The sequence below is a fragment of the Equus asinus genome, chromosome 2 (genome assembly GCF_041296235.1).
Source record: "Equus asinus isolate D_3611 breed Donkey chromosome 2, EquAss-T2T_v2, whole genome shotgun sequence".
In the NCBI taxonomy this organism is placed as follows: domain Eukaryota; kingdom Metazoa; phylum Chordata; class Mammalia; order Perissodactyla; family Equidae; genus Equus; species Equus asinus.
In genome coordinates, this window is record NC_091791.1 from 30977422 (window position 1) to 30998516 (window position 21095).

Here is a 21095-nt window from a genome sequence, read left to right on the forward strand (position 1 = left end):
CCCATTACCCAATTTGTGTTATGGATTCCTGTCAGTTCCTATAGAGCAACCAATGCAGTTTCATGTGAGGAAAGTTGGAAAAAAACTCACAATATTAGCCCACGAATGGAGGTGGAAATGAAGAAGATAAAAAGTATCTTATTTGTTTGATAATTACTCAAGGTCAAAACTTTTCAGGATATAAGAGCCCAAGTGAACCCTGGCCTGTTTACTCAGGCAACAGAGACCTCTGGCTAGAGAAGTATATTTGTAGTCTCCTGCTCAAAATTTTATCTGATTCTTATTTTATTTTTATTCCAGTTGCTACATTGATGGCCGGGTGGTCAAAGTGATGGACTTCCTGAAAACTCGCCTGTTAGACACACTCTCTGACCAGATTAGGAAAATTCAGAAAGTGAGTAAAAGTCTTCTGGGAAGAAGATGAGTGAGTTTTGGGGTAAAGCAAGAAAAAGGTTACTGGATCCCAGCTGAACGTCAGCACTGTGGGAACCAGGGAAGAAAAACAGTACAGTCCAGATTCCTAAGGTCTGGACCTCCCTCTCACTCGATGATTGTTGTTTATTGTTTTTCAAATTGAGAAAGGTTTGAGTGTGCCATATCAAGGTTTAAACACCTCTCTATTTCAATAACAGATAGTTCCTAATAGTTTGCTTCTAAATTGTGAGTTTCTTAAAGGAAGGATAGGTTTATTTTCTTTTTGCAGAGGTTTATTTTGAGTTAGTTTAAGGAGGAATGATTACATTTATTTAGTGAAATTCTGAGCCATATTTACGCTATTCCTAGGTGTCTTAGAATCAGCCAAGTAACATCTTAGTTTTATAGAGATGTGGGGGAAGCTATATTATATTAAGCAATTGCATGTAGATTCTATTAGCAAGACAGCTTTGGTCAACAGTTCTTAAATTTGAGTACAATCAAAATCACCAGAGCTTGCTTGTAAAGTTTCCAATCTCACTCCTGATGTTTCTGATCTGAGTGGATCCCAGACATCTCTGTTTTTAATAGTCATCTGTCAAGGTGATTCTACCCAATGCAGATCACATCTTGAAATACACTGGAATCTAATTCTGAATTGTGAAGATCTTATGTCTACAATTTTCATCTACCTCTACAAAATGGTGATAACACATCTTTTCTTGCCTCGTTAGGCCCTTTTCCAGGGACTGGGGATCTTCTGAACACTCAACGATCTCTTGAGCAGATTAAAGAAGTCTTTGCAGAAAAATAGCAACAACCCCCATTAATATGGGATGAATGGGTAAATGAATGGAAGATGAATGAATGACTCATGTATAAAATTAGCTGTGAAAGAAAATCCTATTTGGAGCAATCATAGAAAAGCCCTTTTGATTGCTCAAGGGGAAGTCTGTACACCTTTTTGTATTGCTACCTATGTAATGCTCAGATCACAGATAGCCTTTTGAATCCTCTTGTTCTCAAAGGGTTTTGGAGGCTGGGAAGTTTCAGGAATTCTGGACTCCTGCATCCCAGTCCGATCCTCTGGGGATCAAGTGCATTGGCCAGCACCCTTATTTGTCACTGTCTTCTACTAGGCCAAGCCTAGGAGATCTAAATGATTTGAAATATCTCTGCCAGTCTCTGTTTTACATGTATTTAGTTTTTAATGTTTAAATATTTAATCTTTACTGAGCCCTTGGCAGGTACCAGGCAAAGTGCCAGGTGCTAGGATACAAAATAGGATAAGACATCGTCTCTGCCCTCGAGGAACTCACAGTTTTAAGGTTTAACACTTACTTTGAGCAGGTTGAAAAATGTAGTACCTAATACAGTAGAATGTGTCAACCTATTGAACACTATGGTTTTCTAATCACATTAGGCTAATCGATATTAGATATTGATCTCTAAAAAGAGGGGAGAATTTCCTTCACTCATTCATTCAAAAGATATTTTTTGAGTGCTTACTATGTTCTAGGCATTATTCTAAGTGTTTGTATTACAACAGTGTACAAGATAGACAAGTTTCTATATTTTTGGCTTTTCCAGTTTTGAGTCCAATGACCTAATCAAAGGGTTGTCATTGGAAGTAAAATGCCTAGTGCTAACATGGCACTGAGAGTGAAGGCTCTTCCTGTGGTCATGTAATTATATAAGTAGATATAAATATATAAGAGTTCTAGGTCAGAACTGAGACAAAGGTGTTGGGAGTTAGGTTCTTCCCTTTCTCCCCACTACCTTTCACCCTCCACACTGCATACTCCTTAACCATCTCAGGATGTTCAAAGACTGAAACACGGGAGCTAAGTAAGTGATCAGTAAGCTAAGCTTACCTCCTAATTTGTCCAGGGCTCAAGAAACTTAAGGAGAAAGGTTCAAACCCTGTGTACAGTTGAGATTCAGACCTTTAAAAACATGTCTGATGGATCTGCCCAGGGAGGGCCAAGTGTGATTGCAGGGAGGAGCAGTGGAGCCTCTAAGAGAAATGACCTATATACAGAAGGCTTCTGGGAGGGGGCGTCGGGGGGGCGGTGCTAGACTTAGTAGTAGGGCCTGGAGTCATCTTTTGGCTATTGCAAATAGAACATGCCCAGGGGTCCCCTCAGGGCTAGGTTCTTGTTCTGATTATATCTTACTGTGCAGCAAATTACCCCAAAACTTACTGGCATAAAACAACCATTCATTATGCCTGTGGAGTCTGTGGGTCAGGAATCCCTGCAGGGCACTGCGGAGATGGTTTGCCTTTGCTTCATGATGTCTGAAGCGTCAGCTAGAAAACTCCAAGGCCGGGGTGACTTAAAGGCTGGCAACTGGAATTATCAGAAGGCTTGTTCACTCACATGTCTGAAAGCTGATGGCAGCTGTCAGCTGTGGGACTGATAACTGGAATACCTACGTATGTTCTTCATATAGCCTGGGCTTCCCCCTATGGTTCTGAAGCCAGACGCCCAAGAGAGAGGCAGGTGGAAACTGTACACCTTTTCTAACCTACCCTCAGAGGTCCCAGGGCATCACTTCAACAATGGTCTATTCATCCAAACAGTCACCAAGACCACTGGAGATTTGAGAGGAGAGGAAATAAATTCCTCTCAATGGCGGAGTGGCAAGATTCTGGAAGAATGTATAGGACCAAAAATATTTTGGCAGTCATTTTTGGAAAATACTATCTGCCACAGTTCCATCCTCCTTGTATCATTTAGTAGCCCTTCAGTCATTTCCCTAAGTAGTTTTCTTTTTCCAACTCTCTTTTACAAAGCTCTTGCCAGATTATTGCCTTAAGTGGATATCTGCCGGAGGTGTTGCTGGATCACAGATTCCCTGAGATTTGATTCATGAGATAGACTTTCCATTGGCTCAACAGCCTGGACTCACTTCTTAGGGGCTCCAGGATGAGAGTGTCTCACCACAGCCCAGGATGTACTAGTTCCTGGTCTGCCCTGGGGAGATGAGGGCTGGGAAACCGGAGAAGGGTCACCATGCTTTGCCATTTGAAAAGTTGCTTTGGCTGTTTCTGAAGTCCCCTGTGGGAGGAAGAGGGGGTGTGGGGAATTAGAGTCTAAGGTACAAACTGCGGCAGAGTGACCAAACTTCTTTCCTGCAAACCCTCAAAACCAGTTTGGAGATAGGCCAATTAAGATTTTAATAAGAATATATACTTGGAATCCTCATACAAAAGCTAGAAATGGAATCTTTGTTTCTTCTTTATTATGGGATGTTCAAGGAAATCCTACTGACCCTCCTTAGGCCCACAATGAGGGGTAAAGAGCACATTTCCTACCAAAATGGATTCATGTGGGAGTGGTTAGATAAATCAGTGGTCAGGCTATTTGAATAAGGGATAGAATACAGGATTTGAAGTCTGATGGCTTGGGTTGGAGCCCAGGCTTAGCTGTGTGACTTTGGGCCATTGACTTAATTTCTCTGATTTTGTTTCTTCATCTATAAAATGAGGATGCTAAGAATACTAGCCTCCTTCCCTTGTAGGGAGATTAGGAAGGTCATGTGAGGCCTTGTTTTATTAATTGCTATTGAATGCTAGCTTTTATTGCTACTATTACTTGTTTCAATTTATTATAGTTATTTTTAATAATAATTTATGTGACTGGAGAAGCTTCATATTACCTTTCTCCTCAAGTTGTTCTTTGCTCTTTTCCTCCTTCCTGTTTGTTTGAACCCTGGAGAATATGATAGGTGATAATTTTGGCACCTGAAAGGCAATGATTCAATTGTTCAAAACAGATGTGGTTTCCAAATTTAGAATGCCACTTATAGAAGAATTCTTAGTTTTCTGAGCAATAGGTGAATTCTAGTTATATGAAAATCTACATGATGCATTTGAACACCAAACAGACAATGTTTGGACAACCTCCTCCTTTGGATGATCCACACACTCTCTCCCTTCCATTAGAATGAGGGTAATCCACTGTATTTTGGGGGATGAGTCAAGGGAAAGGTTGACAGTCTACCGATGCAGGCAAGAGTAAGATGGGAAATGATAGATGTTTAGGATACAGTACTGATGGTATAGTATGGATAGCTGGGCTCACTCCAAAACAATGACATAAACCAAGAAGAACCACTCTGGCTTAAGTCACTCAGACTCTATGATTTGTGTCTTCATCTCCTAGAGGAATCAGAGGAGGAAATAACTTTTTGGTATTATTTTCAGCAAATCAATAAGTACAGGAAAGAGCTGGTGAAATCCCAGCTCCAAAAGTACTGTCGATATGATTGCAATTTGAATACTAAATAAATTGGACAATTGTCTTCCCTAATATTTGAAAAGTTTCTTCATCCCTCCGCTCCTTTTTCTTCCCTCCGTTTCTTCCCTTCAACAGTTTCTTCAACTGTTTATAACATTCTTAGTATTTTCAAGACCCCTGGTGATAAAATGGTGAGCAAGTCTGACGTGGTGGTTATCCTCATAGACCTTATGGTCCAGTTGGAAAATAGTTAACAAAGCAAGCAATGATAATCAGATGCGATGACTCCTATAAGAGGGGACATATAGAGTGCTACGGGAGCTCATAGTGGAAAGTATCTACTTTAGTGTGTAAAGGAAGGGAAATCAGGGAAGTCTTCCCAGAGGAACTGACATTTAGGCTAACACCTAAAGGAAAGAAACCTGCTAATTTATACAGTTTTTCTTAGAGTGTGATCAGAACACTACTGGTAGTCTCGTGTGTATTGTGGAGGGAATAGATTATATGGTTCATAATATGACCATGATCATTCTTTTGTTATCATCATTGCTTATAAGTGCTAATGGTATTTAATAAAGAGTAACTGTTCTGAGGTCAAAATAAGTGCAGTGACATTATATAACTTCTTCCACTATATCTTAGTTGCAGGGCCATGGAAGTAGGTAAGGCAGAAGGATATTTAATCCTTTGATGTAATTAATAGATCAAACAAGAAACTTTTGTTCTCAACCAACCTTCTGATTTACCCACTTATTTGAGTCTCTTGGAATATCAGAAGAGAAGGGGGTAAAAAAAAATAATAGTTATTCTTTCTTCTCTTTTTTGTAAGATTGACTTTTTCCTTTCACATGGTGGGTACAAAGTATATCTGATGTTATGATATGAAATTGTGCCCCTATATTTTCAAGTATTATCACTTAAAATGACCACAGTGATCTGTACATCTCTCCATGGTGGCTGTTCATCCATCCCCTAGTGGTGCTAAGCCTGGGTCAGCCATTGCTGAGGTCATTAGTCAGAAACACCTGGGTGTGCATCTTAGCTCAATAACAGTTGTTCTTAAGGATCATATAATAATGAAAAGCACAACTAAAGGAACGAGGACAATGATAATGTTAACCTTCTTGAATGAAAAAACTGGAAAATGAGAACATATTACCAGGGTGCGAACAATAGTTTCACCAAAAACAATAATGCCTATCACTTGGCAGTTGCTCAATAAACACCTGCCAAGTGGAAGGAGGCAGGCAGTGAGGCGAGAGTGAATGAGCAGAGTGATAGTGGAAGAAGTATGAAGGAAGTAAAGTAACGTCTTTTTTTCGTTCACATTTAGACCTGCTGGCTCTGCTGTTCATGTGCAGAAGAACCCAAACTGCTACTAACTTTGTAGCATAGTATTGAGTAGACAGAAATTGATTTAGGCAGCCATAAAGGGGCTATGCTTACATGTGGGTATAGTAGGAAGAGTATCTCTGGGTATGTGTTTAGAGGTGAAAGAAAGGTCTCTTTGTGGCTCAAAATAACATTTCAGTCTGTTTGCTAATGCCAGATTTTTCATTTGACAAACATAACCTTTCATTTTACATTAGGAGGAATATGCAAAATGTAAACAACCTGAGAAGAGGTAAACTACATTGGTTTAAATTCACACTAAGGTGTTGATATCAAATAGAAGGTCCTTTCCAAGAGCAGGTTTTGATGGAGTGGAAGAGAAACACAGGCCAAAGAAGTACTCAAGAGATGCAGAGAATCCTAAATACAAACTATGTCACACTCGTACCTTGGGTGACATCCATGAGTGATTCTGAGTTTTATGGGCCTGAAGCTTATACAATGGAGGCTCTTTAAGAAAAACAAAACAAAACAAATTTTTACATTTTAGAAATATATCTCACCTTATGAGGCCCTTCTCAGGACATTAGTAGAAGCCTGTGAAAGTGGGGAGCTGGAATTTTAAGCTTCATGTGGTTCCCAGTAAATTATCCTCTGTGACTCCACTTGGCTGTGCATCTGCAAATGAGAGATTATGACCCAAGGGAAACTTTGGCTCTTCTCCTTCCTATCCAAGACACCAATGATAAATAGGGGAATCTAACTGGAAAGGTATATTTACCACAAAAGAGCCCCAAAGTGTCAGTCATTGTCATTCTCTGAACTGTATTTCCTTGGTTCTTAAATACAAATAATTATAAAATGCACCATCAGTTTAATAACAGCTGGGAGAAGGGAGCAAACAGCTGGTAAGTTTCTTTTCATGTTGATTATGAAAAACATTCTGATTTCAAAACCATTAAAATGTGAAAAATACATCATTAACTTACAGAAATATAGTAATTGTGTTACCTTTTAGGTTACAAATACCACTTATTGAGTACATCATATATTACTAACCCATTGAAGAAACTTGTAATTTACTCAAGGTCACACTTGCTAAGTAGTAAAATTAGAATTCAAACCCAGGCCCACCTAACTCCAGAGCCCACACTCTTATCCAATACACTGTTCTGCATCTCCCATACTTGTTAATCATTTATTTTATAACCCAAGTAACATTTATATTCCTAACCACCCAGGATTAGGAAGGCTTAAGAATACTGAATGTCCGTGGTGAAAGAACATCAAATTGACCCCTAATCAGTTGATATGATCTAGGGTGGGTATCCTAGAAGTGCAGGTTGAATGAAAGTTGGGTACCACAATATTTGGTAATATCTAATATCGTCACAATATTAGATACTGAGAGAGAACAAGGCTTTTCAGGGAGTGATTTGCATTCATTCAGTAGACTCCCTTCATATGTTTCATGTGCACAGGCTTTTGGTGAATGTATAGTGAGGCCCTCTTATATGCAAAGCAATGACTATGTGAAGGTATGTGCTGCTCGTGGACACTTAGAGGAATGGCCTTGGGAACAAGTTGCCATTTGGGGCAAAAACTTCTTCAGGAGGAAGAGGCAACTTGGGGTGACCTTCCAATGTTTCCACATGGAAGTGGGGGGATTATAAGGTTTGTCCTGAACAAGAGAAAATTACCTCTGAGGCTGGTGGAACCTATGACTTGTCAGTGGGTAGACCGTCGTCCAGTAAGCCTGAGGGGTTGGTTAGTCACAGAAAAGAAGTGGGGAAGAGGGGAGGAGGGATTTATGTGCAAGTAGCTGCTGTCCAATCTCTCCCTCCACCAGCATTTATCCTTGAACATAGTCATTGCTTTGGGACTCTGTGAAACTCTCTTCCTTATTTTCTTACATATGCTCATAATTTCCTTGCCTCCCCAATGACTTTATCTTTTTTGTGTATGTCCTTATTTTAATTTTATGTTTTATTGCAATTACATTCAATTGCTTTTCTGTGGTTTGAGATAACAAGAGCAGAGAATGCAGTTTTAAATCCTAAAAATGACACAGAAACAAAAGCCACAAATTAAAAATTGATGTGATACCAAAAGAAAATGGGCAAATATGGCACTCTGGAACAGGGAGATGATAAAAAGAAATTATACAGAAAAAAAAAAATTAATGAAACTGACAGGAAGTACATTAGACAGAAGAAATAAATCAGGAAGAACATGACGAGATATTGGAATGGCTGAGCTCAGAATAGCCTGGCTTGTCTAACCAAGAAGGATATATTGAATATGGAGGCAGTTTAGTCAACCAGAAGCTTCTAGGTCTCCTCAAATAGGAAAATTCAGTTAGAAAGTGGGGAAGCCCTGAACTGGAACTGTGAGAATTTGGTGTTTGCACTTGTGGCTCTGAGGTTATTAGTTACTGTCTCTGAAACTTGGCCTTTTCATCGGTAAGATATTCTCTCTCTCATTTATTAACAAGGAAACTATTTCATTATCTCGTTATTTAACAGATGTTTAATAAGCAAAGTAACTTTCAAGCATTCTATAGGGCATGCAAAAAGGAAAGAAAAATGTGGCTTTCTCAAGCTACCTATAGTATAGGAGGGAAAACAGATAGGCAAACAGAAAATTACAACTCATGGGGTCGGCCTGGTGGCTCAGCAGTTAAGTGTGCATGTTCAACTTCAGCAGCCCAGGGTTCACCAGTTCAGATCCTGGGTGTGGACATGACACCACTTGGCAAGCCATGCTGTGATAGGTGTCCCACATATAAAGTAGAGGAAGATGGGCATGGATGTTAACTCAGGGCCAGTCTTCCTCAGCAAAAAGAGGAGGATTGGCAGTAGATGTTAGCTCAGGGCTAATCTTCCTCAAAAAGAAAAGAAAAGAAAATTACAACTCAGTATAATAGGATCAAGGTCACAGATGGGGTCAAAGAACTTTGGGGCCCAGCGGAGAGAAGAATTAATTTTCTGGAAGTTTGAGGACAGTTTCACAGAGGAAGTGACATTTGAAATAAGCCCCGGAAAAAAAGTCAGACAATGTGGGTGAGGAGTGAGTAGGGGAGAAGGGTTTGGTAAAAACCCAAAAGAAGATCACGTAGGTGAAAAATGGTGAGTCCATTCTGTGTGGTGAACCATAGGTCTTGTGGGGAACGAGGGGAGAAGAGATAGCTAAGGGGTGGTTATGAAGGGTCTTAGATCCCAAGTTCCATAAAGCAATTGGCATCATATCCTATGGGTCAGTGGGTCTTACCACCATTCCAGCATGTCTAACATACTCCTATAGACAAATAGGTAAACTAGACAAAGGGTGTGTGTAGTTTACTGGCTCCTTAGCTTTTTTTTTCCAGGTTAAGGAAACAGTTCATTATTCTAGTGAATGAAAAGAAAATTATTGTGAAAACTTTGAATCCACTCTTTCTATTTTTAAGTAAATCATTCCCCAGATCACTGCTTTCAGTATTATCAGAAACAAGTTGCTTGTAGCACATCTGCCAGCTAATCACACAGACCTCTGTGAGCACACCATTGAGTCCTGCTGCTGGTAGTGGGGAACCATCGAAGGTTCTGAAGCTGGGGAGGGACTTGTCAAGTTAACAGATGGCAGCAGTGTGGAGGATGGCCTAGAGGAGGATGCCCTTGGCAGGAAGAACAAGGGAAAAATAAGATCCAGAACTCAGGAAGGGGCAGTGAGAAAGAAGAGAGCAGAATGGAATGATCCCCTCTTCTAACACAGTAAGTAGCTTAGAGTCAAACACACACAAGAAGGGTTAAAGAAAAATCGGAACATTACTGAACTGTCATCTAGACCTCTTGTAAATATGATAGGGGACAAAGAGGTAGGGGCATCCCCAGGAAGAGCTCTGTGCATAGGTAGGTTAAAGAGGCTTGCTAAAGCTGTTCAGCTCCTTCTAACCAACGATACAGGGGACCACTTCTTATTACTTGAAGAGCTACTGCTCTTCCTGAGGTCCTGGGGAAGGTTGATTTCCAAGTAGATGAGATGCTGGAATTAATGGACTCCAGCTTCTTTTGGAGGGTGGGCCTCCTGCCAGGACTGATTAGCCCAGCTGGCCTGTCCGCTATTCCTGTTTTATTGCTTCCTTTCTCATTAAGGAAGGTGTTAGGTTTGGATAACCATAAACAACATGTCTGCTGCTACAAGGCTACCCTCTCTTACACAGCCAGTGGCTGAAACCAGGCTCTCAAGAGTCTTTTTTAAAGACTTAGATCACAGTTTTGGAGAAACAGGAAAAAAAAGCCCAGGTTTGAAAATGTGCCACATGAAATGCTTATTTTACTATTTTTCCTTTTTTAAAAAAATTTAAAGTGGTAAGGAAACTAAAACTAAAAAAAAAAAAAAAATCAGTGCAGTTTTTCTTAACCTTTCTCGTCTTTCACCCCTTCTTTCTCAACGAAGCCACATGTAACAGTCCTGATCCTCAACCCCCAAAATGTGAAGGAAAGGAGCTGAAGGGTTTCCCTTTACACCACCCTGCCCCCACTAGGCCTAAGGATTCTGAGCAGCCACTGGCCACTTGCTGAGCTGTTCAGTGGGTACCTCAAAGCTCCCTTATCCACATGGGCCCAAGGGCTAAAGTCTATGTGGGACAAAAGAACTGCTGAAAGGGAGCCAACCGCTCAGCTGCCTGTGCCGTCACTTCAGTAATCTCAGCATTTGTACTTCTCCCTCCCCAGACAATGTGTTCCTTAAAATAACCTTCACTGGCACGTCATTCCTCACCAGGAACTGTACCCGTGTTCTTTCCAGTCCTCCAATTTTCTCTCTTCCAGCATAGGGAGAATCATATTTACTCAGAAAACCACAGTGTTGAACTACAGCCCTCAGTTTCTTAGAGTTTCACTTTCTAAGGAAATTTTGCAGCTGGTTCCATCTGCTTTTCCTGATTTTTTTCTCTCTTCTGCTCATACTGATTTCCTCCCCAGTCCCAACCAGCACCCAGCCTTAGTACCTTTGCCACACGTCACCATGATGGTCTTCTCTGCTCGTGGTAGACACACAATTCATCAAGCCTCTCACCATGTACCTAACAGCAAATGCTCAGAAAATCGTTGTTGATTTGTACGAACTACTCCCAGAATCTTTACCATTAATACTTTCTGGGAATCTCTCTCCCACAGAACATTTCATATAACTGGTTTAGGTTTTGTATCAGAATTCTACCTCACTGTGTGTGTTGTTCACGTGGCTTCTTTAGAAAAAGACAAGAATTGTTCCTGTGCTGAGAGTGGATAAATAAACTACTCTAAATGCTAATTATGTTAATATGAATTATCCACATGCATTTTGAATCCTAAATGTGCCTTTCTCTGCTACTTAGCATACATCTGGGCTCTTACCTGCCACCACAAGGGTTGTGTCCAAATGAAAAGCAGCCAACTCTAACGTTAGATTGATACAAACACAATTTCATGTGCTTTGGACAAGGAGAGTGGTCTAAGTAACATTTTGGTTTACACTTTAAGAGATTACCACACACCAGAAACTTTTCCAAGAGCTTTACAAATATTAGGAATGTAAGTATCACTAAATGCTCTGAGATAGATATTATTATAATTTTACAGCCGAGAAAATTAAGGCTCAGAGAGGTCACACAGTGAGTAAATGATAGAATCAGGATTCAAACACAGCCAATGTGTGTGCAGAGTCCATGCCCCTAACCACTACTGAATACTACCTCACCAATAATACAATTTTTAGATTGTTTTCTTCCACATCTCTCTGCAAGTCAGAAAAGAATTCAGATGAACTTTTATTTACACAGTGTCTATGTCTTTGCAGAGTCCTGCGTACACAGTATTTTATAAACCCAACCATTTCTGGAATCAAGTCTTCACTTAAAGGATCTAGACTTTGAATTCCTTCTGAAATATAACCATCTCATACAAATTGCCGCTCCAGTCTGGGCATGCCACCTTCCAACTAAGTATTTATGACCAATGTCCTTATAGGATAAGTGGTAGAAACACATGATTGTCTTCTTATCTTCAATATCAAGAACATTATAGGGCCGGCCCCGTGGCCAAGTGGTTAAGTTCAAGTGCTCCGCTTCAGCGGCCCAGGGTTTTGCTGGTTCGGATGCTGGGCGCAGACATGACATGGCTCATCAGGCCGTGCTGTGGCGGAGTCCCACATCCCACAACTAGAAGGACCCACGACTAGAATATGCAACTACATACTGGGGGGATTTGGGGAGAAAAAGCAGAGAAAAAAAAAGAAGATTGGCAACAGTTGTTAGCTCAGGTGCCAATCTTCAAGGAAAAAAAAAAGAATACTATAATGATCTCCATGCTTCATAAAATCCTTCTGGTATGCAGATCACATTGGATGGTGATTTCCCTTTACCGCTTTTGGGGTTACTGGATTTCATATATAAATTACCTGGCGAACAAAGCAGTAGTTCCCTTTCCTTCTCTGAAATTTCTGACTTTCAAAATTCCAGAGGCAGACCCCAGGCCTGATATCCTGAGCTTTAGCAAATGTGTGTTGCTCTTATCTAGATCTTTCACACGATTGTAGGTTTTCGTGCTATGCTTTTATTTTTCTCTAAGGTTGTTTTTGCAATCAGGGTATTGCTTCCAATTCTTTGACCAGTTTAGATGCCCTTTCTTAGGTCATATAACTTCTTTAAAGAGTGGCAGTTTCTGTGGGCTTGTGCATTGGCAGGTTTGGAATCATGTTGACTTCTTTGTGTGACTAGAGCACCAAACTCCGAGTAAGCACTTACCCTGTGCCAGGCTCTCTGCTAGGAAGTAAACACAAAAGTAAATAATACAAGATCCCTATCCTTAAATAGGGTTTCTAGGAATTGGTCCATAGACTCCTGGACTTCTTTGTTGGATCATAAATGATAGTTCGGAATCCCACCAACAACTTGTAAGTGTATTTGGCATTAGTTGCTCTGAATTCATGCATCACCTTAGAGGGACCCGCATGAACCTTCATCTGCTGCATCTATGCCACTTCCCACTGGCTCTCAGGATCTTCCTGTGATTGGCCTAATGTTATTTATTCTTTGTCTAGTAGTCAGGATCCTTAGCACAACCCTGTCACATAATATTCCATCTCATTGATGAAGAAATTGAAGCTCAGAGAGGTCATAGAAATAACAGAACTTTAATGTGTCCATCCACTTTACAGTTTTCATTATATATATATGTATGTATATATATATATACTTACTCACTGCACTCCAGATGATCTTCTCTTGGTTCTACAAACAATAGTCTTGTTTCCATCTCAGCTCCTTTTTCTGTGCTGATCCTGCAAATCCATTAAGGGGTTGGTTCCCTCTTCACTCAGGTCTCAGCTCAGATACCACCTTTTGGAGGGGTGACCTGACCACTATCTAAAGTATCCACCCTCCCCTCCTGCCAAGTCATTTTCTCTCAGATTACTCTGTTTCATTTTCTTCCTATCTCTTATTATTTCTAAATTTCTTTTATTTGTTTACTTCTTTCTTGTTAATCTCCTCTCCTTGACTAAAATGTAAGCCAATGAGACCAGAGCCTTGTTCTGTTTCATTCACTGCTACATTCCTGCCCCTAGAATCTGCTTGGCGTGTAGCAGGTTCTCAATAAATATTTGTTGAGTGAATGAATAAATGCATTTGACAATGCCTTAATGTTTGGGGATGGAACCCGTAGCCCTTTTCTAGTCTCATTTTTATAAAGTCTTCTTAAGTAACTTCATTCACTTCTGTGGCTGTTTCTACCACTCTCACTGTTTTCCTCCAGATTGTTGTTGTTTCTGAGATGACCAGTGCTAAGCTGTATTTGACTTTTTTTTCTGTCTCCCAGATTTCTTGTTTATGTAATTTTAACTTACATAATAGGAGATGGTCTTGACCTTTGAGTGATAGGGGCCAAAGGGACCTGCATTAGTATTACAAAATATTAATCCATTTTGTATTTCAAAGGGATGGATTTTATCTATTCCACATTCATGGCTTTACATGTGGATGCAGAAATTGAAGTCCAAGATAATAATGAGCCACAAGTCTCCCAACTAGTGCATGGTAGAACCCAAAATTTCCAGGGCACATTCCTCTTTCCACATTAGTTATCTGCCTATTAGACTCTACCTCTCCTTTTGCTAATGATACACACACACACACACACACACAGAGCTTTATCGAGATAAAATTCACATACCATTAAATTCACCCTTTAAAAGTGTGCAATTCAATAGTTTGTAGGATATTCACAGAATTGTGAAACCATCACCACTATCTGATTTTAGAACATGTTCATCACCACCCAAAGAAACTCCATACCTATTTGTAATCACTCCCATCCTCCACCTTCCCTGTTTCCCTGCCCTTCTCCACCCTGAGGAAACCACTATCTACTTTCTATCTCTATGGACTTGCCTATTCTGGGCATTTCATATAAACGGATCTTACAATATGTGGCCTTTTATGTCTGGCTTCTTTCACTTAGCTTAATGATTTCAAGGTTCATCACATTGTGATATTTACCTTTATGTTCTGTTTTGTTTTAACTAAACCCCCTTTCTCTAACTGCCTCATTTCAATATCTGTCTTTGAGCAAAAATTAAACTCTGAATAACCTGAAAGCAAAAGGCAAAAGAGAGAAACACAAATATCTTACTCAGCTGTAGTTAGTCATAAAGGAAGCACAAAGTTTATCAAGAGCACAGATGTTTTTCTAGCCCTGAGTTTTAAGGGGAATTATCAATCTAGTTCTTTAATTGCACCGTATGGCTCTATCTTGTGATCATTTAAGGCATTTTTCTTGCTTTCTTATTTTTACTATTTCCAGCTTCCCTTGGGTTGGGCAGTCTGAGCAGTGTCTAGAAGCAGGAGAGGACTATCTGGTAGTGCCCCCAATTGACTCTTCTCTTTCCGGGAACGGGGGGAATTCTTATTTAATCTTTAACAACATTCCAATTTGACCTCCACTATTAATTCTCAGGGTCTTTCTTCCATTCTTGATCACAATCCTTACTTCCATCTCAAATTTGTGAAATAATTTTACAACTTTATTCCTGAAAGGATCAAGCACTTTGACAACTCTGATTTTAAAATAGGTCTCAAATAATACAAATTCTGTAGTAGATGAGGAGAGAGGGCAGGGAGACATACCTAGGGAGAGATGAAAAGAGGAATATGATTATTTGCTGATGTCTGCCTATGGGCTTGTGAAAAGGAGAGTTTTGGCATTTATGCTGCATCTACATATACTTTTTTTTCTTTTTTTGGACCTGAGGTGCAGAGAATTAAATTAAAATCATACTCTTCAACTACAGCAAACTGTTATCATCAGTTCATGCAAAGCCCTGCTTTTGTTTAAATTTTCATCTTGATCTCTAAACCCCACTCACGTTCACTTCCCTCTTATACATGCATTCCTTATGTATTGAATATGTGTCCTTAAGAGTATGTATGTCTATGTACTATTTAGTGTGATTGGGTGTGAATGAGTAATTACATACATAATATAGTGACAGAAATCTCATTCTGTTGCTATTTTTTCTTAAACTCACCACTAAATCTTTAAAGCCCATTCATGTTGCCGGATTTACGTTGAATCTATTGCTCTAACTACTGCATAAGTTTTCATGATATGTGTCCACCACATTTTACTTTTCCAATCCTCTAGCAATGGAAACCTGTCTCAAACAGTGACCTAGTGACATCCTCATTCTTGTCTCCTTAGAGGCCTGAGGAAGAATTCCTTTGGTCTGTATGTCTAGGAGAGGAATTGGTGGGCTATAGGACCTAAATACATTATTGTCTTTATCCAACCCCTTTTATGCATAGCCAGCATCCTCTCAGTCCTACCTCCTATACTTTCCATCTCTACAGACACCAGAGCTAGGTAGGTACACTGGCTGCAACCAGCTTGGTGTTAGAGTTATGCAGTGGGAGCTTGCCTCTCATTTCCTGCTCTGGGACTTCTCTAAGGCAGAGGTGTGGAGCTCAGGAAACCTGCTCAACACTCATGCCTGCACATTGAAATGGTGTACTGGGTTGGGGGAGGTTAGCAGTCACAATGCTACTCTTTACCTTTGGAGGATAGGAGCCAAGAGATAAATGCTTCCCCTTGTATCCCCTGGGGGACATTTCTGAGATGCAGTTCATAAGGCTCTTGCCCTGTGAGATTGAGTACAAGTTGTTGGCAGTGGTTGCCAACTTGAAAATACATCCTTGTACTGGTTTTCCCTTATTCCCTAATTGGGTCTCCCAATTCCTCATTCCTGCTCCTTGTTATTACTTCCCAAATGGACTACATCAATGTTAATGCTTTTGTGTGTGTACCAGCTCACTATACTGGGTGAATCATCATGGAAAAAGCACAGATCATGACCATCTGTGAGCAGAAGATTGGGAACTTCCTTAAGGGAATGTGTGTCTTTCTCATTTGGGAACAGCTTTTAAAAATCTCATTATCCCCTTCTGCTTTTATTTTGTGACAGGTGGTTAATACATACACCCCAGGAAAGAAGATTTGGCTTGAAGGCGTGGTGACCACCTCAGCTGGAGGCACAAACAATCTATCAGATTCCTATGCTGCAGGATTCCTGTGAGTAAGACTTGTAGTTTCACTCCCGGGGATTTGAGGGAAGAAGGACAGCGAACTGTGGCACTGCTCCTTATTCTGCTTGCTGGAGGGGACACAACTCATTTCCTGTTGAAAGTTTTTCATCCATTCTTTGTGAATGTGTTTAACCATTCCACAGACAGTGAGTAGTGACTACTCTAGATACTATGATGTCCGGCACAGGCATCAGAGCAAATAGTAGTAACAGCAGCAGCAGCAGCAGCAGTAGCGGTAGTAGTAGTAGTAGTGGTAGTAATCATGATAGTGGTAAGACTTTTATTTAATGTCTACAGTGCAAAGCATAGTGCAGAAAACATGCATTTTTCTCATCTAATTTTCACCAGAGTCCTGGGAGATAGATAAGAGGAAGACAAGGTTTTAGCCCCCCGAGACTTGTGATTGGAGGAATGGAGATAGGAGATAAGTCAAGCTGTAGGAGATAAGTGCTTTAATAATAATAATTTTAACTATATGGTGCTTACCATGTGCCAAGTACTTTCTGAAGTGTTCTATATATGTTTAATAATTTAACAACCAGTGGGGTAGATACTATTATTTTATAACAACCCAGTGAGTAGATGTGAGAGCTTGGACTCAAGCCCAGGTAATCTGCTCCAGAGTCCAGCCTCTTTGCCACTACATTAGACCATCTCTCTTTCTGCTTCACATGGTCTGTCCACAAAAGGGAAGTGGTAGATATGCAAAGGAATCAAGCGTTTCTCTGACTGAGAGACTCAGGAAGGGCTTCATGGAGGAAGCAGTATTTGAGTGGGACATAGAAAGATTACTCTAATTTCTATAGTGGTGATGGTAGAGGGGAGCATTCTGGTCTGGAGGAACATCATGGGCAAAGGCACGGGGTGGGAGAAACGATTGGTATGACAAGAGCCTTGGCATCTGCATGGATGTGGTAAGAGCTGAATCTAGGGAGGGGGTTTATCACCAAATAATGGAAGGCCTGAAAAACGAGCCAGAGGAAATGAGGCCTTGTTCTATCCTCAGTGGCAAGCCATTGATGATTTTGGAGAAGGAGAGAGACACCATCTGACCTGTCTTTTAAAATGTTGGCTTTTAGGGGCCAGCCTGGTGGTGTAGTGGTTAAGTTCGTGCCCTCTGCTTTGGTGGCCCAGAGTTGGCGGGGTCGGATCCCGGGCATGGACCTAGCACCGCTCATCAAGCCACTCTGTGGCGGGCGTCCCACATATAAAATAGAGAAAGATGGTCATGGATGTTAGCTCAGGGCCAATCTTCCTCAGCAAAAAGAGGATTGGCAGCAGATGTTAGCTCAAGGCTAACCTTCCTCCAGGAAAAAAAAAACATGTTGGCTTTGGGAATGGTATGCACAAGAGTTTGGAGAGGCAAGAGATGGGAAAATGGATTGAGGCTACTGCAGTCTTCTGGAGAGTGACTTAAGCCAGAAGCATAAGGGCCTGTAACTGGCCTGCCAGTGGCAGGTGGCAGGGACAAACCTCTCAGGACCATGGACTAACCAAGTTACCTGTTCCTGGTCCAGTCTAGTCCTGTGGCCCTGGCTTTTTGGCTGAGTAAGGTCCTCCTAGGTACTGCGGCTCTGCCCTCCGCTATGTGTCTCACTTGGAACAGCTGTTCCTAATTATACAGATGTAGTTCCCCTACCTAAGGCAGCCTCTTCAATATATTTGTGAAGAACAAATCAAGCCAGGCAAGTAGATTGTCTTTACAGATGGAATCCTGGCAAATGCAGATGAAGATAATGAGTCAATGTAATATATGACAATACCTTGGGTCTTCCCTCCCTGTGTCCTCAGCACCTAACAAGGAGTGGCACAGAGCAGTTGTTCAATGAGCATGGGCCAAATGGGTGAAATGAAGTGAATCAGCATTTGATACAGTGTTGCTGAGAGTCCTCTTTCAAAAACACACTCCTTACTGTGAGCTCTGGGGCAAAGGTGAGAAGCCAGTGGCAGTCAGTACTGCCAGGGGCCCCTTGGAATCAGCAGAGGAATGGCTTTTGCTCAGCCATCACACAAGGACTCTGCTGCAGGGCCCAGCAAGCAGCTCAGTTGTACTGAGTGTTTTCATGAGCATTCTTCCCTTTGGGGAATGAAGTGAAATGAAATGAAAAATACCACAGACCTTCACAGAGGGAGCTAGAGAGAGACCTGTCTTTTCATGAGCATCAGGCAAATATCCATAGGTCTCTGGAGTCACTGTGGGAACACAAATTAACATAGTTGTTTAGATTTTGGTTTTAGTTCAGATATCCAATGCTTGGTTGACACAGATCAAATGAAAACTAACTCATTCTGCTTCTGGTCTTCTGTCTTACCTCTTTATCACCCATTTGCTCTCAACTTCACTGATAGCACCCAGTAATGTGCCCTTTGAGTCCAGTTTTCCAAGGGGCATAAATTGCTTCCTGGAAAAAAAAAAAAGTAAAGCATCCTAAGAAGCTCCAGAAGCCTAGAAAGGAATTAGAAAGAAGGCATTTTTCAGCTTTTTGTTCCAACATATGGCATAACTATGAGCTTACGACACATACACAGACAAATCAGAATTCTTTGCTGCCAAGTATTCAAGGGTATTTTTCCTAATTAGGGCTTTGAGATTCTTTAATGCACTACAGATCCACCCTTGGCATACCACTGTGTCTCCAGCACCTACCAGTGCTGCCACATAGTAGGTATTCAATAAATTTTTGTGGAATGGAAAATTATGGCTGCAGTAACATCCTTGGTGGGATATTCCAGTCATCTTGCCACTTTTCTCTACTTGAGCATAAAGGGAGAGTTGGAACACCGTTTATTTCCCCCTCTCAGAGGACTTACTATTATTGTTAGAAGATGAAGATAATTTCAGTACTAACCATTCCCCTCTGAAAAGCCCTAGGGAAGCAGAGGTTCTGGCCATAGTCAGTTTTGAATGCTCCAGACCCTGATTGCTCATCTAGGATGTCAGTTTGGAGAGGAGGATGCATAGTCTTTCCTCTCACCTTAGAATTCCTTCAAAAACCTCCCTATATACTAGCAAAAAAACCCCAGATTTACTAATTAACATTTATTTGTTGAGTATATATTCTTTGGAGTTCACTGTGTTAGGCTCTGTAGAGGTCAAAAGTAGGAATTTGATACCATTTGTATAAATGTGTATAAACAGGTATTTACATACCCACTGTTTTACAAGTGACTTACCTGGTCTCACAAGCATTTTTGTATCTATCCTCGATGCTGAGAACAAGGCCTGGCATTTACAGTTGATTAATTAATGTTGTTGAATGAATAATGAATGAATGAACAAATGGGAGCTTTTCACATATAAAAATACCAAAATATGGTCTTGTGTTGATATCCAGATACTGCTAGGTGTAGGGGCTCACATTTATGTGATTATGTATTTACTCATCATTTTGTTTCTTCATTGATTCAACAAGCCTAGGAATAGAAGAGTGAATAAGACATACTTGTTTTTGTAGATAAATACTTGTTAGATATAGACCCTGTTGTATTTGTGCTATTTCAGTGGGAAGAGCACTGGTTTAGGAGGCATCAGCCCAGAATTCATGTTGTAGTTCTTCTCCAGGACATTTAATCTTGTGTCTCAATGGCTAAAGGAAAAGCTAACTGTTATCCTGATTTCACAGGTTGCTAAATTAACACAAATGATAAAAACAAGCAGCTTAGCCAGGTGATATTCCAAAAGTAATTTCAAATTCCCTGGGTCGCACTGTCCCAATCTGAACAACAACAACAAACAAGGTTCTATTATATTATTGTCAGATTTTCTTTTTGATTTAAAACTTTCATTTTTGTGTTTTGCTTTGTTTTGTTTTGTTTTTGTAACTCTATTAGTTTTTATGAGAATAAAATATAATTGTGAATATGAGAAAGATTTGAAAATATTAATAATATTCATTCATAATATAAAAATTAGCAATGCTCTTTATCCTGGTAAGAAAAAACTTAATTCTTAAGTCACTGGCTTGGAGCTCCATATGGTTTCAGATTTGGCAAATCACAACTGTGCGTAATTTGTCCCTTGCAAGCTGAATGGTCATTCTCAAAGTTCCTAGAATCTAATTTTATCCAGATCAGTTTCAGTCTAACAAAGAGTTTTGAGCCCCTATCGTGTGCTAGGAACTATGATGGGTGTTTTGGGTACAAAGCTAAAATATTGTGTCTGTTCTCGATGAGCTCATAACCAACTCAGGGAACATTGGAGAAATAAGTAATTCTCATTTAGTGGGCTGGCAGAGGGTGTGAACAAGAGTTCTGGGGAAGTACAGAGGAGGAAGTTACCTCTGTTGGCAGCAGAGTTTAGAAGGAGATGATACTTTACTTGGAGAGTAACAGATGGGAAGAAATTTGCCAAATGATGTCGGTTAGAAAAAGAGAGGAAGGGAATTCTAAGCAGGAGTTAAAACACGTGTGAAGATTCAGGTAGGTATGTGAAAACACAGTGTATTCGTGCGGCCCAAAGTAGCTTTATGTGGCTTAGAGGCTGAGGGTTGGAATTTTGGGTGAGA

General features: G+C 40.5%; 1 protein-coding gene across 3 annotated transcripts in view; it reads left to right on the top strand.

Annotated features, from left to right (window-relative positions):
• Positions 1-21095, top strand: part of HPSE2 (heparanase 2 (inactive)) — a 602725-nt gene that overhangs the window by 447303 nt on the left and 134327 nt on the right. For all 3 annotated transcript variants that reach the window (XM_044752780.2, XM_070485653.1, XM_070485651.1), the window contains exons 7-8: positions 301-394; positions 16470-16576. In XM_044752780.2, the coding sequence (XP_044608715.1) occupies positions 301-394; positions 16470-16576 (201 nt within the window). The remainder of the gene's footprint in view (positions 1-300; positions 395-16469; positions 16577-21095) is intronic.